This window comes from Taeniopygia guttata, chromosome 11, assembly GCF_048771995.1.
Source record: "Taeniopygia guttata chromosome 11, bTaeGut7.mat, whole genome shotgun sequence".
In the NCBI taxonomy this organism is placed as follows: Eukaryota; Metazoa; Chordata; class Aves; order Passeriformes; family Estrildidae; genus Taeniopygia; species Taeniopygia guttata.
Window position 1 is genome coordinate 10,595,833 of NC_133036.1, and position 24,370 is coordinate 10,620,202.

General features: G+C 43.4%; 1 protein-coding gene across 2 annotated transcripts in view; it reads left to right on the forward strand.

Annotated features, from left to right (window-relative positions):
* Positions 1-24,370, forward strand: part of BANP (BTG3 associated nuclear protein) — a 111,909-nt gene that overhangs the window by 12,257 nt on the left and 75,282 nt on the right. For both annotated transcript variants that reach the window (XM_030282266.4, XM_072934217.1), the window contains exons 3-6: positions 62-156; positions 1,341-1,540; positions 14,921-15,043; positions 16,908-17,083. In XM_030282266.4, the coding sequence (XP_030138126.4) occupies positions 62-156; positions 1,341-1,540; positions 14,921-15,043; positions 16,908-17,083 (594 nt within the window). The remainder of the gene's footprint in view (positions 1-61; positions 157-1,340; positions 1,541-14,920; positions 15,044-16,907; positions 17,084-24,370) is intronic.

Consider the following 24,370-nt stretch of genomic DNA (forward strand, 5'->3'; position numbering starts at 1 on the left):
AATTTGAGCTTTGTCCTCTTGGGCTTTGAACTCTGGCAATGTTTTTTTTTTCCCTTTGCAGTTGTGTTGGAGAACCATGAGGTGGCAGATGATGATGTGGAACCTGCCCTGAAGCGTCAGAGGATAGAAATCAACTGCCAGGATCCCTCTATTAAGGTTATTTACTGCCCTTTCCTGGGTTTCATTTTAATGCCAATTCAGTTTAAGGGAAGTTATGATAAGAATGTAAAATAAACAGTTTATACCTAATACTGGAATTATTCTGGTGGATACTTGTGCATTTTTAGGCATAAATTTAAAAATCTGGATAATTGTCTAATTCTCCAGTGTAGAATTAGTAGCAAGAATTTCAGATGCAATGTAAAATATCACCAGAATTAATTGCACTGACACAAAACATCAGTATTTGGACATTTTTTGATAAAGTCAATGAAGCTGACCAAAAAGATGCACTTGAAGATGTATTTGTGTTACATTTGTAGATACTTTCAGCATGTTTGCAGCTATTATTTGAAGCTAACAGCATTCTCCTGATGGATAATTTCCATTTAATTCTGGCTCAGGAGCTCAGCAGACACTGCTGTGATTTAGGGTTGGTTTTTGCCCTGGAGTGTGAGTACCTGATGAGTATTTCAGTGCCACAGACACTGTCCTGTGTGATTCTGTATTTTTGGGGTGATCCCAGGAGCTGGAGCTGTGTGAAGGAGGGTTTGGGGTGCTCAGTGACTGCAGGGCCACAAGATGGCACAGCTGCTGTTTGCAAAGCACACAGAGAGCAGCTCTTCCCTCTCATGGCCTGTTTTCCCAGGAGAAGCCAAGTGGAATATGTTTTCTTTTCAAAAAGATTGCTTAGCAAAACAGATTTTATTTATTTGCTTTTCTTGATTTGCTGTTCAGCAGGAAGTTGAAGTGAGTGGCATTAATTGTCTCTGAGATTTTTTGTATTGATACAATTTCCACTGCAATTTATCTGTTCAGGCAGGAAAAAACTCGCTAACTTTATCCAGGAGGATGCATCCAGAGATTTATAATCCTTTTGTTTTCACATGTGGACTGGAAGGCTTTGGCAAGTCACTAGAAATGATTTTGCAGTGGATGAAATCATCCTGACAAAGTGCTTAGGTGAAAATGGCTTTGGCTGGGCTGCTTTTGGCTCCCAAATAAAGATCTGGAAGAATCTGAGCCTGCTGAAACACTCCTGGATGTCATCAGGGGTGGATTTTGTCACTAGACAGGCTGTGAGTTCCTTTAGGATTGCTTCCCAGTCACGTTTCTCCAGAGCTTCCTCAGGAGTGGGGATGAACTCGGAGTGCTCAATGCGGGTTCTTCTCCCTCCCCAGTCGTTCCTGTACTCCATCAACCAGACCATATGCCTGAGGCTGGACAGCATCGAGGCCAAGCTGCTGGCCCTGGAGGCCACCTGCAAATCCCTGGAGGAGAAGCTGGACCTGGTCATGAACAAGCAGCACAGCCCCATCCAGGTGCCCATGGTGGCCGGGTCCCCGCTGGGCGCCACCCAGACCTGCAATAAAGTCCGATGGTAAGGACACAGCACTGCCACTGCCCCAAAATCCCCTAAGTGCCCCTAAAGCTGGGTATTCCTCCTCTCTGTGCAGCTGGCAAGAGGCTGCTGGTGGAGGTAGAATTCATTTCTCTTCTTGAAGGTGATTTTTGTAGCAGCTTTGTGATGTTACTCAGAAGCAGATGCTGGTTCAGGGACAGTTTGCAGCTCTTCCCACATTTCATCCTGACTTAAACCAGACTCTTTCATCCATCCCCTGGAAAAGCCTCAGCAGCTCTTTCAGACAGGTTTTTGAGACTTGCTCTGCTTTTATTTATAGCTGTTTTGACTTAATGAGTTCATCATCATTCTAATTGCTTCTCATTTTACTTCTCTTCACCAGAAGTACAATGGACTGTGTTTTATGAGCTTGTTTGCTAAAGAGTCCTGCTAGAAAAATATCTCTGCTTATTTTGGAGTTAGAAGCTGGAGATGGAAAATCTGTTGAATAATCTAATGCACTTTGCTGAAAGAGCAGGCTTGACCTGCAGTCTCTTTGTGTCTCACTCCCTTAATGTGGTTTTAAATACCTAAATCTTGATGTATCTGTCATCTTATCATCGAGGTGATCCCAGCCAGAGAAATCTGCTTAACAAAAGACTCTTTTCTCTAACACTTCTTCCTCCTTTTTCATATTTTTATAGCTGGAACACACTTCATACTGCTCTGAATAACTACTTTTTGCTCTCCATTACAAAGGTGTGCAGACATTTAATTTTTCTTCTAAGCAGGTGCCGTGTCTGCTTTTACCTCTGATTTTGAGGGCTTCATACACTGAAAAGATAAATTATGGCTGCGTTGTGTAATAACAGAAACATGGAATGTCCAGGGCTTTTGCTAAATGCTCTTTTCTCAATAATTGTTTCTTCAATAACCTTTTTGAAATCTGGGTTGAATGTTTTTGTTGTTAATTTAGAGATCTTCAAGTTCTTGTGCACAAGCTGAACTTTTTGCTGTGGTTTGTGCACAAAAGGCTTCAGAAACCTTTTCAGGAACCCACAGCCCCTTTGGGACTCTATTAATTCATGCTCAGTGAATGCTTTCCTCTGTAAATTGTACTGTTTGGAGTTTCTGAAGGAATTTGTCAGACCTGGGCCGCTTGGTTTGGTTTGTTTTTAAATCTCTGCAGCCATCAGAAATCTGTCCTGGCTGTTGATGGTGCTTCATCTTTTGGTTTGGGTTACAAATTTTTGCTGACAGCTCTGCAGCCAGTCTGGCCATCATTTAGATAGAAGTCTTGAAGAAAGCAGGAATCTCTGCCCCAAATATTTGTTGCTGTTGGTCTGAAGTTGCACATTATCAAAGGTGTAATGCCAGGAGAGCACTGAGGGCTTTTTGTTCTGGAGCAGACTGTGGCCTGTGGGACTCAAGAGAAAATAGGGCTGGACGTGTTGAATTTGGCACTGGGGACACTCCAGTTGCACAGGGACAGAATGTTTCCCTGAATTCCCTGTCTTTCATCCATAAATCCCTTTATCACTTGTTGATTGTTTCCAGTTAAAGGCTGTTCCATTGTACCAGCTCTGTGGCCTTCTCTCTTCCCCATCCATCACAGAAGGCAGAGCTTCCCATAACTTTGGGATAGGGATTTTCAGATTCTCCACAGGAATGGGATTCTCCAGCCTCTTTCACCTCCTCCTGCCACCAGACTCATGCTGGGTTTGCTGCTGTAACAAAAAGTTGTGGTTATTAAAGGCTGTCAGGGAAGATGGTGCTGCACTGGCAGGAGAGCAGCTCTTGGATAAAAAATGGGAATAAATCCAGTAATACCTCAGGATCCTGGCTGAGAATTGGGCCTGGGGGAGTCCATGAGCTGGGGGTGCTGGTGGGTGGGGGACTGGCCTTGATTCTGCCCCTCAGGTGAGACCCCACCTGGCCCAGCACAGGAGGGACCCAGAGCTGCTGCAGAGAGCCCAGAGGAGGCTCCAGGAGGAGCAGAGGATGGAGCAGCTCTGCTGGGAGGAAAGGCTGGCACAGCTGGGAGTGTTCACCTGCACAGGAGAAGCTTTGGGGTGACCTCAGGGTGTGCCTGAAGGAGCTGCAGGAAAGATGGAGAAGGACTTTGGACACGGGATGGAGGGACAGGACACAGGGAATGGCTGCACTGCCAGAGAGCAGGGCTAGGTGGGATAGTGGGAAGGAATTCCTCCCTGGGAGGGTGGGGAGGCTCTGGCACAGATTCCCAGAGCAGCTGTGGCTGCCCCTGTGTAGGCACAGAGTTTTTGGGGATTGGGGTGGGACTGACCCAGCCTCATCCCCAGTGGGTGCAGCTGTGAGGAGCAGGTGAGCAGCACTGACAGCAGTGAGCCATGGAGGGGCCCGGTGTGCTGGGCAGGGACACAGGGGACACAGGGGACACCAGGGAACAGAGGGGACACAGGGGACAGAGGGGACTCAGGGGACAGAGGGGACACCAGGGAGCAGAGGGGACCCAGAGGGCAGAGGGCACACAGAGAGCAGAGGGGACAGAGGGGACCCAGGGAGCAGAGGGCACACAGGGGACAGAGGGCACACAGTGGACAGAGGGCACCCAGGTGCAGTACATGAGCCATGAGGGTATAAAAGTCAGGCTGAAGAACAAGCAGTGCAGATTCTTGCAGCTTTCTGATTTTGCTCTGCATGGGCAGGACCTGAGGCCTTCTGCTGAGGAATGGTGTCACTGTGTGTGGACCTTAATGCCTTCTGCAATTTTGTGGTGCCACTCTGTATATCATGGTACATGCTGTGGCATGTGCTGTGACACCTCTGGATCCCTGGAAGTGTCCAAGGCCAGGCTGGAGGTGTTCAGGTGTAAATGGAGGAAATCCAGAGGTAAATGAAGCTCAGGTGTTTTCCTGGACACATTTTTTTTTGCTACAGGTGACCACAAACATCTGGTTCTGTTCCATATGCATTTGTGGCTAATTGACAACAAGTACAGAGATAAAAACATTTATATTTTTGTCTTTAATGAGAGTGGGACAGTAGTAAATGGAACTGTAGATTAATTGCACTCAATTAACAAGCCAAAATCTATCCTGGTGTCCTTGAACAAAACTTGTTGGGGGTTGAACATTGGCTAATTAATGTGGCTAATTAATCCTCAGATGCAGTTTTGTACCAGATAGGATGTTTGAATTTGCTGTATTTTTGTAGGTTTGGATCATTGAAATGTTTGTTTTACCATTGAATTTAATCAGCAGAAGGATTTAATTGAATTTGGAGAACAAGACTTGTCCACCCACTTTGCAATGTGCCATTTGGCAGAGCCTCCTTGGCTCCACATCCCCCAAATTGCAGAGCTGTGTTCCTGCGATTGTTTCCTTGTTTACAAGTGGGTTTCGGGTCAAATAATGCAAAGCTGAGAGTTGAGATGATTTGAAATGAGGTTGTAAAGCAGAGAATGTGGTGTGGAATGAATTGTAGGGGGACTGTTCTAGATTTAGCAAAAATGCTTTTGCTCTTGCATAAAACCTTTAGGAAAACAAACAAACCTAAAGAAATATAATCAAGGTATTGGTGTATAAACCCTAAAATAGCCAGAATTCTATTTTTTAAATTTATATATATCTATATATTTATTCTTTCTGTGAGTTACAAACCCCTTGGCCAACCTAATTGCATTTTTATCAGGAGGATTTTTACTGATTATAATAAACTATCCCACTATGCTAATCCAGACTTTTAGAAGGAATAATAATTCCTCAGCCCTTATCAGTGAGCAGTGGCTGCTGAGTCTCTCCCTGTGTTCACTGCAGTTGATATTATAACTCATTAGGGGATGTAAACCACTTTATATCCTTTTATTTCACTCAGTGATAAATAAATTAACATTGGGAACCTTCAGGATTTTTGCTGGTTTTAACTCAATATAAAAGCTAATTGTTCCTTCTTGGAACTGCTTCTGAAGACCCTGAATTTGCAGGAAGATTTTAATTGATTTATTTGGAAACAAAGCATGGATTGAGGAGCAGAGGATCAGGCAGGGTGAAGAGTTTCTTTTCAAGGTGCAGATCCATGAATCAGCCTGGAAAAACATTTCCTGGAAGCAGATTCAGCCTTGGAGACACCCCAGCAGTGCCTGGGGGTGAGAGGGACTCAGATACAGAGTCAGAAATTTGGGGTTTGATTTGGAGAAGCTTTGGAGTTGCCCAGGTTTGTAGGAATGCTGCAGCAATCCAGGTTTATTTCTCCTTTATTTATCCTTGGCTTTTCTTGAGGCCTCAACCAGCAGCAATTGTGCAAACAGTGAATTCTGGACACGACCACAGCTGGACTTTTGTCCTTGCTTGGGATGGAACCTCTGGGATGCAGCAATTCCCATCCTTTCCCTGTCTGTCAGCAGTCTCTGGCACAGGAGCAAACGTTTGTTTGGAATTCCACAAATAATTGCAAATAATTCTTTGGAATATTTGAGTTCTGGGGTCACAGCTGGGATTCTCCCAGGTGGAATTCTAGGGCTGTTTTCCTGAAGGATTGAGGAGGAAGGGGCTGCAGGAAAATGGCACAATTGTTTGGGATCTGTTCTCACCACGTTTATTTTGGTTACACTCCCAGCTGGGGGACAGAGTCAATATTGACAATGAGAAAATCATCATTAGCACTTCACGAATTAAAAAAATTCTCTTTGGAATCACAAGATTTTTAAAGAGTGCAGAAGAAGTGGAAGCAAAATTTGGATATTTTTGAGCAAATTAATTTGGCCAAGTGAAATTTCAGTTTAAGGCGTGAGAATTTGAATGGTTTTTCATAATTTTTCATAATTTCATGGATTGGGCCACAAAATTTTTGCCTTTCCAGCCTTTTGAGGCCGCTGTTTCCAGTTCTGATAAAGAGATCAAGGTTTTCCACACAACTTTTGTGCATGGACACTCTGTTTTCAGGTTGAGTTTGTGAATTGTGTTTTGTGTGGTTTTGTACATGAAGGAAGTCAGTGTTTGTCCCTTAATGCCAACACTGAGCAGTGTTTCAGCCTGCAGGAATTGTTGTGCCTTGGGATATGTGGTGAAAACCCCAAATTCCTTCTTGAGGTGTAGTAGAGAAGTTTCTCTGAAAATTACAGTTCTGTCGTGCATTCAAAAATTGAGTTTATAAGCAGAACAAATGAAATAAAGGCATTATTAGATTATCTGTCAGCTCCTTTTTCTTTATCCGGAGTTCTGTTGTTTCTTTGGCTGTGGAATGGAAAAAAATGTCTCCCAAAACTTGACATCTTTAATTCCTTGGAAAACATGACAGTGCTTTCCAAAATCTCCTAATTTGTCAACAAAACATGTCAGCCTCAACCTCTTGAGGTTTAATTTTATTTTGCCTTCCTGGCCATGTGGATTTCATGGAGAAGATTCTTGTGATCTGTTCTGTTTATTAGCAGCACGAGTTGGTTATTGAAAATAAGTTGATTATTGAAAATAAGGGTTGGGATTTTTATTAATTCCAAATTCCCCCAAATTCAGGATTAGGAGGAAGTGGCACCTTGCATTAAACAGCTCCCAGAGCAGAGTTCTTGTGGAATTTCACATTCCAGGAGTGTTGCTCTCAGATATTGGGGAGCCAGGTGCCCAGGAATTTGTTGATAAATTGGGAGGCAATGTCTGACCTGCAGCATTTCAGGGCAGAGGGAAAAGTCAGTTATGGAATGAAACCAACAATTTACCATCATCCTTTCAGCTGGGTTTTGGAGAGTTCAATAATTCCTGCACGGATGGGGTGGAATTAACTTATAAAACTTTTCAGACTGACCAAGATTTGAACTGTGGATTCCTTCTCCCCACTGCAATTTTTCTAAAGTTAATTGTTTCTGATGAAATATCATTTCTGAGAGTCCAATAATTCAAGTAAGAGCTGAGCAAGTAGCAGCTGATCATTTAGGGCTGAGAAAAGGATGGAAAAAGTGTGCTTTGGATCTTTTTAATTGCAGTGGTGCTGTTTCAAATGTGCCTGTCAGGCTTAAACCACCAAAATGAACTTTTACAAAGAGGTGGTTTTGAATTCTTAAAGAGAATTTACACTGAAAATCAGATTTTAGGTGATAAAGCTCCTTCAGATTTCAGATGTGTTACTAGGTTTGATATTTTACTCTTTTGCTAGGAAATTGTACATTTTCCCTGTTAATTTAGTTTAGGATAATGTGAAACCCTTTCATTTGGGAGGATTGCAGGATTGCTGTTCACTCTTAGCTACATGTGGATAAACAGTTTATTTATTCCCACTCAGCTGTAACACTTGCTTTGGGTCAGAGGCCTCAGGGAATCCTTTTAGTTCCATTCCTTTATTTGTAAGGGTTTCTAGGAAGGGTGAAAAAGAGGAATACATGAGAATCAAACAGGATTTGGGCTTAGACACAGATTAGAGGGACATTTACCACTCTAATTACTGTCTAAGAACATTTAAAATCAATTATAACATATTAAAATGTGGGTTAAGCTTGCCAAATCCCATCGATGAGATGAATTCCAGGGAAAGCAGAACATTGAATTCCATGGTTCCATGAGCACAGCCAGGAAAATAAAATAAATACAATACAATACAGCACAATATAATGTAATAACTCCAGGAATAAATGGAAAGGTGCAGGACGTGGAGTTTGGTTCAGGCCAAACACCTTTGTAGGGCTCATCTTTGGTTTCTGCCTAAAAAACAATAAAAAATTTATTATATTTCATGAAAGTGGCCAGGTTTTTACCTCATGGATGATGGAAAATGGGATCATGTTTAGTGAAACTCTACAAATCTTTATCAGTGTGAAGCAGAGCACTGGGTTGTGAAAGCCTGTGTTACACACAATACATTTAATTTATTGAGCAGACAATAAACAGAAGGGGGCAGAAAAGCTTTATTTATTCTTTTGGGTTCCAGCCTGGCAGAATTTAAATATTTTGAATGGTAGAGTCACTAGGAATTTGAAAATCCAGCAGTAAAAGCAGTCCCTGGAAACTTTTCCTGTAGGTTGGGGAGTTAATTCTGCCAGTGCAAGAAAATGAATAAAGACGAGAGCAGGTAATCAATTAGTGATCAAATCAATTAGTGACAAGGTTTGGAAATGACAGGGATTTAGGTGGTGTCCCAGAATAATTTATGTACCAGTTTAAAGCAGTTTAGAATACCAGTAATTCTGTTTCTAAAAATTGCAAAAACTACCAGCGTTGCTTTTGGAAAATCATATAATAATTGAAATTTAGTAATTTAAAACTCTCGAGTTTGAGAAAATAAAGAATTTATTTCTTTCAGTGGGTTTGGAGGCCCCCAGTTTTACTTGAAGCAGGATGGGAAGGAGGGATTCCCAAGGATGAACCACCCTAAAAGGTTGGAATTGCTGATCCTGGAGGTCTTTTCCAACCTTTGTGGCTCCAGAACCTCTCCCAGATCTCACTGAGTTTGGAGCCCCTGTTCCATCTTCTCTCCTTGGCAGCAGCTGCCACTTAACTGCTGCATTTCCACCCCTAAAAACCCCTAAATACCCTTGGAATGTCTTTCCAAACAGCATTTCCCCCCTTTTTTTAAGGGGCTGTACATTTTTGCATATCTTGAGCTCCATCTCTTTGTTCCATGAGCAGGAAATCTGCTCCCAATAACTCCCAAAATTGTGTTTTTCATACTGAGGGAAGAGCAGGATTTCTTTAGGGTGCCCTCAGGGGATCTGGAAATTTGAGATTTAATCCCTAATTTCATTCCAAGCATCCTTGGAATGGCTGGAAAATGTCTGTGGTGGTGACAAGGGCACAGAGCTAGCTGGGAACTTGGAAAAGCAGAATTACCTGGTGCGAATTATTTACAAAACCCCCAGAAAGAACTCAGGGGTGTTTGCAGGAAGCTGATATTGTATTTATTTGTTACCTGGTGATCAGTGAGACTTCACTTCCTGCAATTATTATCTTGAAATCCAATTTATAGCAGTTCCTCCTCCACCAACCCCCCCCCCCCCCCAAGATTTTAGTGCTTAAATTTAATTTAGTGCTTGGACTTCTGCTGATACCAGAATTTGTCAAAAAAATCAGGAAAATCATCTCAAAGTAACTAATTGCATAACAAAGGTTTCCAAGTCTTTCCTCCTGATTCAAACTGTGTTTTCTAAACATCCAGAATTTCTGTTTCAATCAATAATTCCCCTCCTGGAACCTGCTGAGGATCAGGACAGCTGCCTCATTTCCCACTGAGCACAATCTCCACTTGCTGCAGTGCTGCTCCTTATCTGCCTCAGGAAGTTAAGGCTCAAAGAAGGGTAATAACTGTAAATTTTTCTCCAGACTGCCTGAAAACAAGATATCTCTGCTGTTGTATTTTTATGAGTACATTTATCTTCCAAAAGGGTGGTATTGACCTACTGGTTATGGCATGACCTGGCCTTTTCTTGGCCATAATCAAAAGTAGAAGGTCGATAATTAATGTAATTTCTCACTTTTCAGTCCTGGTTATGTCACACATTGCCTGGATAGGTTTTCCCCCCATTTTTCCCCCTCATTTTTTCCCCCTCATTTTTTCCCCCTCATTTTTTCCCCCTCATTTTTCCCCCTCATTTTTTGCCCCATTGTTTTGCCCCATTGTTTTGCCCCATTGTTTTGCCCCCATTGTTTTGCCCCCATTGTTTTGCCCCCATTGTTTTGCCCCCATTGTTTTGCCCCCATTGTTTTGCCCCCGTTGTTTTGCCCCCATTGTTTTGCCCCTCATTTTTTCCCCCTCATTTTTTCCCCCTCATTTTTTCCCCCTCATTTTTTCCCCCTCATTTTTTCCCCCTCATTTTTTCCCCCTCATTTTTTCCCCCTCATTTTTTCCCCCTCATTTTTTCCCCCTCATTTTTTCCCCCTCATTTTTTCCCCCTCATTTTTTCCCCCTCATTTTTTCCCCCTCATTTTTTCCCCCTCATTTTTTCCCCCTCATTTTTTCCCCCTCATTTTTTCCCCCTCATTTTTTCCCCTCATTGTTTGCCCCCATTGTTTGCCCCATTTTCCCCCCATTTCTCCCCATTTTATGTTTTCTATTTTTCAATTTTTTTTATTTTTAAAAGTTTTTTTCTTTTTTTTAAACATTTTTATATTTTTCTCTTTTTTCCTTTTTTTTTGTATTTTTTTCTAATTTTTTGGTGGTATTTTTCTGATTTTTTTTTTGTTATTTTTCCTAGTTTTCTGTATTTCTTAAAAGCAAAACATTCCTTGGACCCTGTGTCACCACACTTAATTTTTACAGTTTCAGTTTTGTTCAAAATGAGAGATTTAAAAATTTTGTTGTATTTTTTTTAAACCAAGATCTAAAATTATTCGTGTCTCTATTGAGGTGGAAAATCCCTGAAGGAGCAAGCCTGGCTTGGGAACAGGAGGGTTTGAGTTGATGAACTCCTTGGAAATGGGTGTTGTCCTTTTGGAATTTGGTTCTCCAGGTGGGTTCAGCTTTTCTCAGAGCACAGTAATCCCCAGGAGAGTTTAACAGCTTTAAAAATTGGATTAAAATTAAAATTAAATTTTAAAAAATTAAAATTAATCTTAAAGCTAGTAATTGATGTTTTCCTACCTCCAGCCAACCAGAGGCTGCTCTGCAGGTAAAGATGGATTTTGTAACTTGGAAAATCTCTGATTTGTACTGAGATACTGAGATGAGTTGAAAATTCAATGTTGACTGTGTTCAGATTGTTCCTGGGGTGTTACTCTGGGGGAATCCAGAATCCAAAGAGAATTTTTAATCCTCAGCTCGCTGAAAATGATGGATGCCACTGCTGATTTTTTGGCAATTGCCTGTGACTGGACCATGAATTTGGGAATTTAAACTTGAATTGTTGAGGTGCCTGTGCACAGTGTGCTTGTTGACAGGTGTGTTCTCTGCATTCATTTTGGGGCATAAATCCAAAGTCTTTTCATGGATTCTTTGCCAGTTTGTGGCTTTGTTGCATTGTGAGATGCTCAGTGGGTTTTTCTCTCTCCTTTTTGGACAGGGATCCTTAACTCTGCCAGCAGCAGGCCAAGGAAGCAGGTGGCCATCAGGAGGAAGGAGCTTTGTGACATTATCTTCCTAAATAATGATGAAAAGATGTAAAAAGAGGCTCTTGTTAAGGATGAACACGAGTGTTAGTGCAAGATAAACTGGGGATAAAATAAGGAAGACAGCACATTGTACAAAAATATCCGTTATATTTAGATTTCTCCCTGCTAGGGATAATTGTGATATTCCTCCACGCATGAACTGTACATCTAAATTTTAATTTAAACTGGGAAATACCAAAGTTCAAGGGCTCTTTTCCAGCCTGGCTTTCTTTTAGGCTGGAGAGTTTTCCAGCAGGAATTCCATCTCCTCTTCCCATTAATGCTTCTCCATGAGCTGATCCATGGGAGTGAGGACAAAGAGAAGAACCTGTCTGAAAATCTCACTCCAAGTCATTTTCAGTTTTTTTAGAGAAACACTTTTGATCCTCATGGAAGAGAGAAATAGAGAAATGTCAGTTCATTCCTCTGCCTGATTTTTCTCTCTCTCCAAATGGAAAGCTCAGCTGGGAAGAGGAGGAGAGGATGGTCCTGGCATTGCCAAAAGTTCTTTTCTGTCTCTGGCTGCACTCTGGGTGATTGGCAGGTTATTGGCAATGGAACCCCAGCCTTTAAGATGAATGATCAGATCTGACTCACACATTTTCCATACTGAAAATGACCTTTGGCAGCAATTTCTGTATGCAAAATATAGACTGGCCTATTGTATTTAAAAAAAAAAAATCAGAGGCTAAATATACAATCATTAGTTGGTATGTTTATTTTAAGGAGAATTTTCACCTGTAATTTGACAATTTATTCAGTAAACTGCTTTTAAAATTTCCCAAATATCTGCAGGTTGCATGCATTTAAATTTTTTTTTGAGAGTTGTGTCCAAGAAGAGGCAAATTGCTGCTCCAGTCTCTCCAAGTCTTAATGCTTGTGGGGAAAGGAATATGTGAGCACAAATGGAAAGTTCTGGGGCCTGTGCAGTCACTCTGAAACTCCCCCTGACCCCTGGAATATTTTCCTTCCATCTTCCCCCTGAGTACTGGCAGCACTCAAAATTGCTTCCCTTGGGGTCTGAGGGAATATCCAAAGCTTTCCTCCTCCTTCTCCTTTGTGTTTTCTGTGTTTTAGTACAGAAGGAACGGTTAAAGCTGTTTCATCTTCAGAAAGAGATGGAGAGATTGAAGAAAGGAATTGCAATAATCCAAGGATGCACTTGGCTGTAATGAATTTTAATGGTTTTTTGTCAGCTTGGCCCAGTATTTTGATTTTATGTAGAATTCCATTTTTGATTTCGTGTCCATTTGTCAGATAGCTAAATAAATCTGAAAACAGGGGCTGGAACATCTCACAGGGAAGCAAATTCTTTATCACCCTCCACAAGTCCCTGCCAGGAGGGTGCAGGCAGGTGGGAATTGGGTTCTGCTCCCAGGGAACAGGGGCAGATGAGAGGGAGCAGCCTCAAGCTGCTCCAAGGGAGGTTCAGATTGCACATCAGGAAGCATTTCAAGCATGTCCATAAAAATGAACATTCCTAAAACAAAGCAACCCCCCTCAATTCCTTATTTTATGCTAATTTTTAGTGCTAAGGCTTTTTTTTTTCAAATATAAACTTAATAAGAGCAAAATGCTAAGGACTTTCTAAATGTAATTTTATTGCATTTATCTCTCCAGTTGAAATTAATTATTCAGAGTCTTCATTAAAAAGAAGCTTTGGTAAGTGGCATTTTAAGCAGGCCTTCAGAAGTGATTGCAAGGGAGATGCTGATAAAGAACAGTGTGTAAAAGGAAGTGTAAAATACTTGGACATTTTAAACTGGGATGTGAGAACTTCCAGGGCAGTTGTTTGGATAATTTGGGAAATGTAATGAGCACACACACGATGCTGCTGGCCTGGGAGCTGCCAGCACTGCCACATCTCCCAGTTTTATTAAGTTTAGTGGGGTTTTTCAATGTTTGGTGCAGAGAAAAGAGGTGGAAGTTGTCTTTCTTTTCAAAAATAAAAATGTGGGGTTTTTTCTCCTTGGACTGGAAGTGCACTAAATCCTGATTCTCCAGAGAATAAGAGGAAAGCAACAGAAGCCCCCATTTCTTGCTTTCTTTTTGAAATATGAGCTCCACGTGCACATGAAGAGCCAAAATCTCCCAGAGGATCCCCAGCTCTGCACCCAGGGATCCTTGGCTTCCCTGAGGAATCCCCTCTGCTGCCAGCAGCACATGCAGTCCCTGGCAGTGGGAGGCAGGGCATTGCAGCCAAAAAACCCAGGGTCAAGCATTTTATTTGTGCCAAATTTGGGATCCATTCATCCTCAGCTCCACGACAGGGCCTTATCTTTCCTTGATGATGGATAATTCAGCACTTGAGGCTTACACAGACACAAGAATGTTCAAGTGAGTGCTCTGCTGCAGCTGCAGGAAACACACTTGCTGGCAGCAGATTGGCTTCATTTGTGTTTCAGCAATTAGCCAGGGAAAAATAAGTGACCCCCAGTCACGTTTGGGATGTTGGAGCAGTGACAGCAAGAACGAGCTGTTTACTGTGGGGAGAGCAAAGGGGAACTAAACCAACATTTCTCTCCCTCAGTTCTCCCTGAGCACAGCTGGAGCAGTTTGAGTCTCAAATCCACACCTGGGAATATTGAGTGCTGGTGTGGCAGCATTGTGAATAATCCCTGCAAACCGGTCAGGTGCCCACCTGCAGGTGGAGGCAGTTGTTTATTTAATATTTCATTCTGCAGTCCAGTGTAAACTTTGCATGGCTTGAGTTTTCCTTTTCCATTGTCATCAGGAGTGATAAGAGAAGCTTTTTTCTGGTTTATCACACATGTGAAATGATTTTGGTGTTTGGTTTTAGGTTTTTTAATGTGTGAAATGCACGCACGAAGTAGTTTAGTCTTATTTTTATTCAGTTACAGTCTGGTCCTGCTTGCTTTGATGCTTTGTGTGCTGCTCATCTCTCCACCCTGGAGGACAACACATGCCCTTTTACAGGCTCATCATCCACTTTTACAATAAATCCTTTCAAATTCTCTTTTCCTAGGAAATACCCTACTGCAGCTGGGGCATTACCATGTAAATTGGCCATGGTACCTCTGCAAACACTCAGATTCTCCCAGAAAGACTTTGGTGGAGCTGTGATTTACAGACTTCCCCCTTTGTGTCCTGAATTGATGAATTCCTTATTGCTTCCCCAGGGGTCATGGACTTTTATATAATTCCATTGGAGCCATCCATCCTCTGGAAAAATCAGAGTGCTCGAGGTGGTGCAGGTGTCAACCTCGATGGATTGCCGGCGTCAGCGGTGCCGGGAGAGGGACGAGGCCCAGACCCTCCCTGGATTACTTAAACCAAAACCCTCTTCATGGATTATTTATAAGCTTTGCTCCTTTACATTCCCATTTCCTCTGTGGTTATTTTATTTTTGCAGTGTTGTCCCTCAGACCACAGTGATCCTCAACAACGACCGGCAGAACTCCATCGTGGCCAAGATGGTGGGGCAGGAGGAGCCGCTGAGCAGAGCTGCAGATTCCCTGGAGAACATCCTCAGCAAGTGAGTGCCATTCCCTGGAATCCTCCCTCCTTCCCTCCCTGGGCAGGGCCACTTCCAAGGACAATTTGAAAGGAAAAACGAGGAATCCTTGAGGTAATAATGGGGGAAAGATTGAACCTGGGCTTGGATAGATTCTCTTGCTTCCCTCTTGATGGGAGAGAACATCCTGGAGGAGCTGGGATTATCTGTGTTAAGTTGAAGAAGGGTTTCCCATAGCTTCCTTTCCCTTCCCATATGAGGGTTTCCCATAAAAATCCCATGGATTTTTACATGGATGCACAATCCCTTGGGAACAGGAGGAGGCTTTCCCATAAAAATCCCATGGATTTTTACATGGATGAACAATCCCTTGGGAACAGGCCAAAATCCTGTATTTAACCAGCTGAAGGAGGAATATGCAGTCCAAGGAAAACTTGAACTATCTAAAGTGAATTTTAAACAAGCACACCTGGAGATTCTGGATGGAAAATGGTCGTAATTAATATATTTTTATAAATTACTTGGATATTTCTTTTGTTTTGCACATGGGGCCTAGTCTTTTCCATTGAGGCAGGTGTAGGAAGTTGATACCTAAGATTTTTTTTTTTTTATTCCTTCTGCTGTGTGTGACCCAAAGGACACAGTCTTAACCTGCACAAAGGGAAATTTAGGTTGGATGTTAGGAAAAAGTATTTTATTGAAAGAGTGATGAAGTACGGGAATCGTCTGCCTGGGAGGTGTTGGAGTCACCATTCCTGGATGTGCTTAAAAGAAGACTGGATGTGGCACTGGCTGCCATGGTTTAGTTGAGGTGATGTTAGGGCATGGTTTGGACCTGATGATCTTTAATGTCTCTTCCAACCTGGTGATTCTGTGTGATTTTTATTCTGCTGGTTTAAAGGAGCTGATTTTATCCAACACATTTATTTTGTCAATTAGCACTTTTAAGTCCCTCACAATGATGTGCAGGGCCGTGAGCTGAACCGAGTTATGCTGGAATTTGGATATTCCATGCTCACATTCCTGCTGAGGAACAGTTCTCTGGAGGTGACCTGGGTTGGCCCTCACAATGATGTGTAGGGCCAGGAGCTGAACTCGGTAACTCTGGAATTTGGATTTTCCTTGCTCATATTCCTTCTGAGGGGCTTTTCTCTGGAGGTGACCTGTGTTGGCCCTCACAACAACATGCAGAGCTGAACTGAGTGATGCTGAAATTTGGATATTCCATGCTCATGTTCCTTTTGAGGGGCTTTTCTCTGGAAGAAAGGGGGTGACCCGTGTTGGCCCTCTTACTGGTGTGTAGGTCTAAGAGCTGAGGTCAGTAACTCTGGAATTTGGATATTCCATGCTCACGTTCCTTTTGAGGGGCTTTTCTCTGGAGGTGACCTGTGTTCGCCCTCACAACAGCATGCAGGGCTGCGAGCTGAACTCGGTGATGCTGGAATTTGGATATACCATGCTTATGTTCCTTCTGAGGGCTTTTCTCTGGAGGTGACCTGTGTAGGCCCTCACAATGAGGTGCAGGGCCGCGAGCTGAACTCAGTAACTCTGGAATTTAGATATTCCTTGTTCACGTTCCTGCTGAGGGGCTGTTCTCTGGAGATGACCTCAAAACAATGTGTAGGGCCATGGGCTGAACTCAGTAACTCTGGAATTTGGATATTCCTTGCTCATGTTCTTTCTGAGGGGTTTTCTCTGGAGGTGACCCGTGTTGGCCCTCACAGCGATGTGTGGGGCCTTGAGCTGAGCTGACACTGGGATTTGGCTATCCCATGGAATTTGGCTATCCCATGGAATTTGGCTATCCCATGGAATTTGGCTGTCCCGTGCTCACACCCTGCTGAGGGGCTGTTCCCTGGAGGTGACCCGTGTTCCTTGCCCGCAGCGCGGTGCCGGGCCGCCGGCAGAACACCATCGTGGTGAAGGTGCCCGGGCACGACGACAGCCACAACGAGGACGGCGAGAGCGGCTCCGAGGCCAGCGACTCCGTGTCCAACAGCGGCCAGGTGGGCAGCCAGAGCATCGGCAACAACGTCACCCTCATCACCCTCAACTCCGAAGGTACGTGTGCTGCCAAGTGGGGTTTTTGCCTTTTATATTTATGTCTCCTCAGTACTCCTAGTGTGCATACTTGTGATTCCCTAGGTCTGATAGTTTAGCGCAGTGCTGGTGTTCTGTTAGGCTTAACGCCCTAAAGGCCTCGTTGTGTGAGGCTGCAAAGCCCTAAAACCATCTTGAGAAACCAATGATGCCTCGAGAGGCTGCCTAGAGCAGAGTTAAAGGAATAAAGTAGGAATTTATTAAAAAGCCTTCAAAGGATACACCTTGTCTGGCCATGGGGTCAGGCTGTGCTTCAGGGAACAGGGACGGGAGAGGGAACGGCCTCAGGGCAGGCTCAGGGTGGGCAGCAGCAGGAATTTCCCCATGGAAAAGGGGGCTCAGGGATTGGAAGTGCCCAGGGAGGGTTGGAGTGCCCATCCCTGGAGGTGTCCCAGGAATTCCTGGGGTGGCACTCAGAGGTTGGGGATGGGGACAAGGTGGGCACTGGGCACAGCTTGGACTCTGATCTTGGAGTTTTTTTCCAGCCTCAGTGATTCCCAAATTTTTACTGCTCTGTCAGCTGTGCCAGAAGCAAAGCTGCCAGCACCAGGAACATGTTTGTTGTGGGATTCCTTTTCTGCTTTGGTCTGGCACAAATGTGCACAGACAAAAGTGATGTTTGAGCCACTGATGTGCATGTAAATGCTGTAGAAACACCTAATCCATTAATGTCTGCAGATCTGATTTCCCTCAGACCTCTGAAACACTCATCCATTCAAAATCTCTGAGATTGATGAATGCTTTGAGGATCAGATCAGTGACCCCCCTCCACCTGCCCTTGCACGGGAGGGAATTGCTAAGTGACTTCACCTGCAGGGTGGCACAAATTCAATTATTAATAAAGGAAGAGATGGAGAATAACAGGGCTGGGGTGCAGAGAGAGGCAAAGTCACAGCAGCCCTTGGCTTTCATCAGCTGGGACAGAATTCCAGGTGGCTCTGAGGTGTAAAACCTGGCTGGAGATCCCAGCCCAGGACTGAGACCAAACACCAGGTGTTCAGGACAGCTCCACTCTGTCATCCTGGCTCTGGAAAGCAAAACTAAACTGTGCTTAGAGTTGGGTTTATCTGACACTGATCTGTGGCTGTTTCCAGGATTTAGGGAATGGATTTCTGTAAAGGCACTGTTTGATCTCTGTTGGTTGCTTTCATGTAATATGTGATAATTAAAAAATTAGTGTTATTGCCTTTCTAGCCCTGACAAATAATGATTCGGGAGCTTTGAGTCCAGTTCCAGTAATGGTGTAGAACAAGGCTGGTTTTTTGCTGACTGACCACTGTGACTTCAATCCATGTGTTTTTTAAAATCCAGTTAATTGTGGCATGCTTGTGTTCTTACTGGGAATTTTGGAGTGCAGCATCTTCTCACTTCAAACACAGCCGTGCATTTTATTTAATTGTGAACATTCTAATTAGGCTTAAAAACAATGAGCTTTGTACAGTTTAGTGTCTTGTGCAGAACATAGGGCACAGGAAGAGTTTTTTTAGTTTCACTGACACAATTTTGGAGCAGGAGATCCATTAAATGTAATACACTAAACATGAGGAAATTTCTTTTATAATGGTTTATTTTATAATGGTTGTATGGGATGGGTGTGATGGCCCAGTGTTATTTTCCTCTTCAGTTTTCACACACTGCCCTTGCACCTTCAGGGTGGTAAGAGAAGGAAAAGTTTGCTCTGTTCAGTCCTTTTGAGACTCTTTTTCTGTGCTTTCCAGAGTTCTTGTGCATTTTTAAAGTTCTGAAGATTCTGAATGCTGCAGCTGGTGCTTAGTGTCCTCCTTGCACAGAACTTCATTTGTGAATCAATTCTTTGGGCCTTCATAGCTCTGAAGAGATGGAATCATGGAATGGTTTGGGTGGGAAGGGACCTTAGAGCCCATCCAGTTCCAACCCTGACACCTTCCACCATCCCAGGCTGCTCCAAGCCCTGCCCAGCCTGGCCGTGGGCACTGCCAGGGATGGGGCAGCCTCAGCTGCTCTGGGAAATCCATTCCAGGGCCTGCCCAACCTCACAGGGAGGAATTCCCTCCCAATATCCCATCTAGCCCTGGTGTGAAACCATTCCCTGTGTCCTGTCCCTCTAGTTTCTCATGCAGAGAATCCCCAGCTGGAAATGTGAACATGTATTTTTGGAGCAGATAATCGATACGGGGTGTTAATTAAGGGATGACTGATGTTTTTTCCAGAGAAAACTCCTCAGTCACGTCTTGTCTCCTCAACTTGGCATCTGAAGCAGTCATTTGATAATGGCAGCATTAAACAGCACTCAGGATTTGCTTTCCAAATGGGAATCCAAGCGGCCCTTTGTCCCAGACTTATCTGTGCACAGGATTTTCCAGCTCAGGGCAGGCTCAGATCTCACCCGTGGGATGAGCACTTGGAGCTCTTTCCTGCCAAGCTCCTCAGGACAGGCACAGACAGCGAGAGGAGCTGGAGCAGAGCAGGAGTGAACCTTTTGTACCCTAAAACAAAATGATGTGGTGCTGATGTGGAGACACTGATGAGGAATTGTGAAAGCCAAAGAAAATTATAAAAATTGAATTGCTTTGGGGGTTGTTTTTCAATTATTGGGAGCCAGCACATGAACAAGTTTCTTGCAGGTGTCTGCCACAAGGATATTTGGAGTTAATGCTCCAAATATAACAAAGATCTATTAAACAAGGAAAAAAGGGCAAAATCCACATTAGAAATCTGATTTTCTGGCATGAAACACATTATCCAAGGTTTTAAAAAGCCCTTTGAGTCCATGGTCTTTAATTTTCTGAATTTTTTTTCAGGTTTTGCTGAATGTGACTTTAAAGCTCTTTAACCTTTCTTTCAGCACAGCTTTCAATCCCACTGCTGGATCTGGAGGTGAATTTACAGCCTGGTTGTCCCTCCCTTCCACAGACTTAATGATTTTTAATTAATAAAGTCAGTGCTCTGGAGTCTCTGCCAATTAATCACTGCCCCTGTGAACTTCTGCTAATTGACAGGAGCTCATTAAAAGATCACAGACTCATGGAATGGTTTGGCTTGGAAGGGACCTTGAAGCTCATCTCGTTCCAACCCTCCACATGATGCTGGTGTTGAATCTTCTGTACATCAGCCAAAACATTATTTAATTTCTCTAGAAATGGAGGTTTATTTTTGTAGGTTAGGATTTGTTTTTTCGGGGTTTATTTTAATTTTTTAAAGATTAATTCATTTTTCTGCCTCTCTGCACCTACCAGTCTTTTGCTGCCACTGCCAACTTTGCACCCAGCCTTGATAGTAAAATAAACACAACTTCTTGGAGTGATGGAACATGTTAACTCCAGTAATTCTGTGGGCAGGTGTTTCCTTTTGTTTTCCCTAGTTTTAAAGGAATGACTGACAGCTCCTGGGGATGGAGCAGAGCCTGGCTTTGCTTTTAGGCTCATGTCAGACCAAGGGAGCCTATCCCAATGGAAAAATGCAACAGTTCAGTGTCTGTCCCTTCCTTGGGTGGGAGAGCACGTCCAGAGCAGCCCCTGTCTGGTTTTTGTTCTCTTGACAGGGTTTTTTTTTTTTGCTGTTGACCCCAGACTGGCTCCTGCTGTTCCCAGAGAATTTCTGGTTTGTGTGGCAGCCCTCAGCACATCCCAAAATAGGGATGGATGGTCAGCTATGCTGGGAGATAAAAGAAATGCAGCAAAAAAGAGTCAAAAGCAGCACTGGAAAGCAAACTGGGTTCAGCAGAATGGAGATAAAGGCAAATTTTGAGATGTTGAAATAAAAACAGTGAAGAGGAATTAGAAATTGGTGTGTGGGGAAAATGGGGCAGTGAGTGCAGAGAGGGACTCGGATAAAGCTGGCAGGGCTTTCTGCACTGTGAGGAGAAATGATCAGGAGCCACTTCTGTGGTGATCTGATATTTGGTGTAAAAAAGGGCAAGGAAGCTCCTTTCCCCTGAAAGGACAGCAGGGTCCTCAGGAAAATTCCCAGAATCAGGGAATGTCTGGGGCTGGGAGGGAGCTCTGGAGATCGCCCAGTGCCAGGCAGGTGACACAGGGACACATCCAGAGAGGGACACCCCACATTGTCCCTGGGCAGCTGTGCCAGGGCTCTGCCACCCTCCAGGGAATGAAGTTCTTCCCCAGTTAATTAAAGAAAGCAAAATAGGACAGAATGAGAAGGTGTGTGATGAGCTGAGCTCCAGGTGAGTGTGTGCAGTTGTGCTTCACTGAGCTGAAGGGAAGGGTGTTCTTTGAGTGTTCTCTTCCTCCCCAGCTCACACTGACTGAGTTTTGGAAGTCTTTAAGGAGCAGCAGCAGCAGCAGGGTATGGCTGTGCAGTGCTGGGGGTGGAGTCTGGATTTTAGAGGGTGTGTACTAAATAACCCACCCCCTCCAGATTCCACCCAGACATCACCTCTAAAGCCTGATAATACACCTAAAGAACCATTCCACATGCATTAAAGGATATTTCAGTTCTGGGAGACTCCAGTGATCCAGATTTAGTCAATAGTGTTTGTGTATTTAATTGCTCAGAGGGAATTTCCATCCAATTCCCAGTCTGTTTTCTCCTTCCTTATCCATTCTCCTCCACACCAGAGCTCAGGGCATTTGTGCCTCACTCAGCACTGGCTCTGGATTTCCTCTTTCCACCAGATTTTTGGGTGCCAATCCTGTGTTTGCTCCCTGCAAAGTGCCAGATGTGTTGGCAGCCTGGCAGGAATGATTTTGATTTAAAATAAGGAATAATTCAGCTTTTGCGCCCTCACGGAGCTGCAGTGGATTCATGGTTAACTTCGGTCATGCTTAATGCAAAATGGTTATAAAATAAATTCCCTTTCTGTTTGAAAGGAGGAGGAAAATGCAAGAGATAATTTAGTGGGGGGATTGTGGTCATAGGTCAGAATAACAAGATAATGTCTTTTTTTCCAGGCTGGGAGCAGTAAAAGAACAGTTGCATGTGGTAAAAACAGTATGTTCTGGACTCTGTGCCAGCAGAAAAAGGAGAGGATTTTGCAAATTGAAAAAAATCTTTGGTTCATGTAGGTTAACAACATTTGTTAAAAAAGTCTGCAGGCAAAAGGTGTTCCATAAGGAATGAAAAATTCCTATATCCAACAGCAATTCTGTGAGCTGTAAGGCAGTAAGGCTGTGATAGGCTGCAGGATAATTTATTCAGGCTTCCTAGAATTTCTTTGAAAAACGTACACATTGATCCAGAGATGTTTTTGCTTCGCCAGATCTGCCCAAATTTTTCTAACCCAGTCCATTTATCTTGAGGAACAGCCTGTTGTTTTCCCTGATAATGGTAACCAGACTTGTGGTGAGGCCAGACACAGTGGCATGCAAAACAAGGCACAACTCATCCAAACCACTTTATTTTTCAGATGGCACCTGGTACTGGGAGCAGAAAGCAGCCAGTGTGACCTATCCTGGCTGAGGATTAAAAAAGAAAGGATCAAATTAAGGAAAAAAAATACAAACAATTTGCAAGTGTATAAAAATATATTCAGGACAGGGCATGAAGTTCTGATTTCAGCAGAAAAAAAAAAAATTGAGGGATGAGTTGCTACATATGTCAAGAATAGTTTTCCCTGCAAGTTACTGAATATAAGGAAGAAATTCTTCCCTGTGAGGGAGGTGAGGCCCTGGCACAGGTGCCCAGAGCAGCTGTGGCTGTCCCTGCATCCCTGGCAGTGCCCAAGGCCAGACTGGACAGGGCTTGGAGAAACCTGGAATAGTGGAAGATGTCCCTGCCATGGCAGAGGTGGAGGAGATGGATTTTAAGGTCCCTTCCAGCCCAAGGCATTCCCTGGTTGTGTGGCTGTGCTCTTGCTGATAATCTGCTGCTCCCAGTGATAAATCAGGATTGCACAACCCAACGTTTGCCTCATCCTGTCGTTACTCAGCGCTGCGAGCTCAGCCCTGACATGTGGCGTGACTCAACCCAAAGGTCGTGCTGGAAAAGCAGTTTGGAGTTGCTTTTATGTTATATTTTATTGAGTTCTTCTGGCTTGTAGTCTGATAAACCTCAGGGCAGGATTTGGAAATCCAGATGCTGCTTGCTCCGAGTCCTGCTCGGTGTGAAAAGGAAACGCTGTTTGACCTGAGCTCTGTCACCTTCTCTGGGGACTGGAAGGGTTATGGAAACCAGGAATTGGGGACTTTGTCTAGATCACAAAACTCTGCTCTAAGATCACTTAATGAAAGAAAAGTCATTAATGTAATTGTAACTGAATGTTGTTCGCTATAAATTACTGTGAAGCTCTCTGTGGAAGGGCTGAGTGACTCCTCGGTCAGCAAACCTTGTTTAACTCCACAGTTGAGCAAACATGGAAATCAATCCAAATGGTCCATGTCAGTGGACACTGAAATATTGCTGGAGTGTTTCCTACTCAGCTCCTATTGGCAGTGTGAGGAATTCTGGAGGTTTGGTTTGTGTCTGGAATGGGAGTCTCATCCTTGGCTGTGTGTTCCATCCTCCACTTGAGGTGGGGTTGGTCCTGAGCTCTGTTCCAGTTTCTGGTTAGTCTTGAATCCATCAACTTTTGGCATTGTCTGCACAGGTTAATTGAAGTGAGTGCCTAATATTCCTTTGGAATATTAAATATAAATATTTAATTTATTTATTTAATTAAATACCTAGTGTTCCTTTTTTTTTTTTTCCCTGACAAACTGGGAAAGAAATAAAAAAGCTTCTTAATATATTGAGTGTGTGTGTAAGTAGGTATAGCTGTGGTACTGATGGTTTGATATTTGAATAAGAGGGAAGATGATTAGTGATTGAATAATTATCCTTCTGCTGTGCCCGTTCATTGGGAAACTATTATTTAGAAAATAATATAGCCAGTAAATATGAGGAAAAACCCAAATTATGTTTGGGATCTCTGGTTACATCCTAAATTATTGTAATTGCTTGATGCACTCCTTTGAAATGATTAAACAAGTTAGTGTTCACTATTGATTATAATTCCCTAAATCTATAATCTTGTTTAGCCTTGCTTTAATCTCATGGGTTTGAGGTTGGGGAAAAATAAGGTTCAAAGCTGTTGACTGCTTGAAATTTGCTTTGCTTTGAGAATATCCCAGAGTTGCAGTAACCTTCATTTTTAGGGGATGAGAGCACTGGGCCTGGAGTGGTTTCTCAAAAAAAGAGATCTCTGAGAGTGAGCTGGACACCTGGACTGGCTGCACCAGTTGCTGTGTAGGTCAGAATGTGACCAACAATAATTTTTGGTCACCTCTGGGGCGAATTTGGGTTTCTTTGTCTCAGCAGCCGCCGTCGCAATCC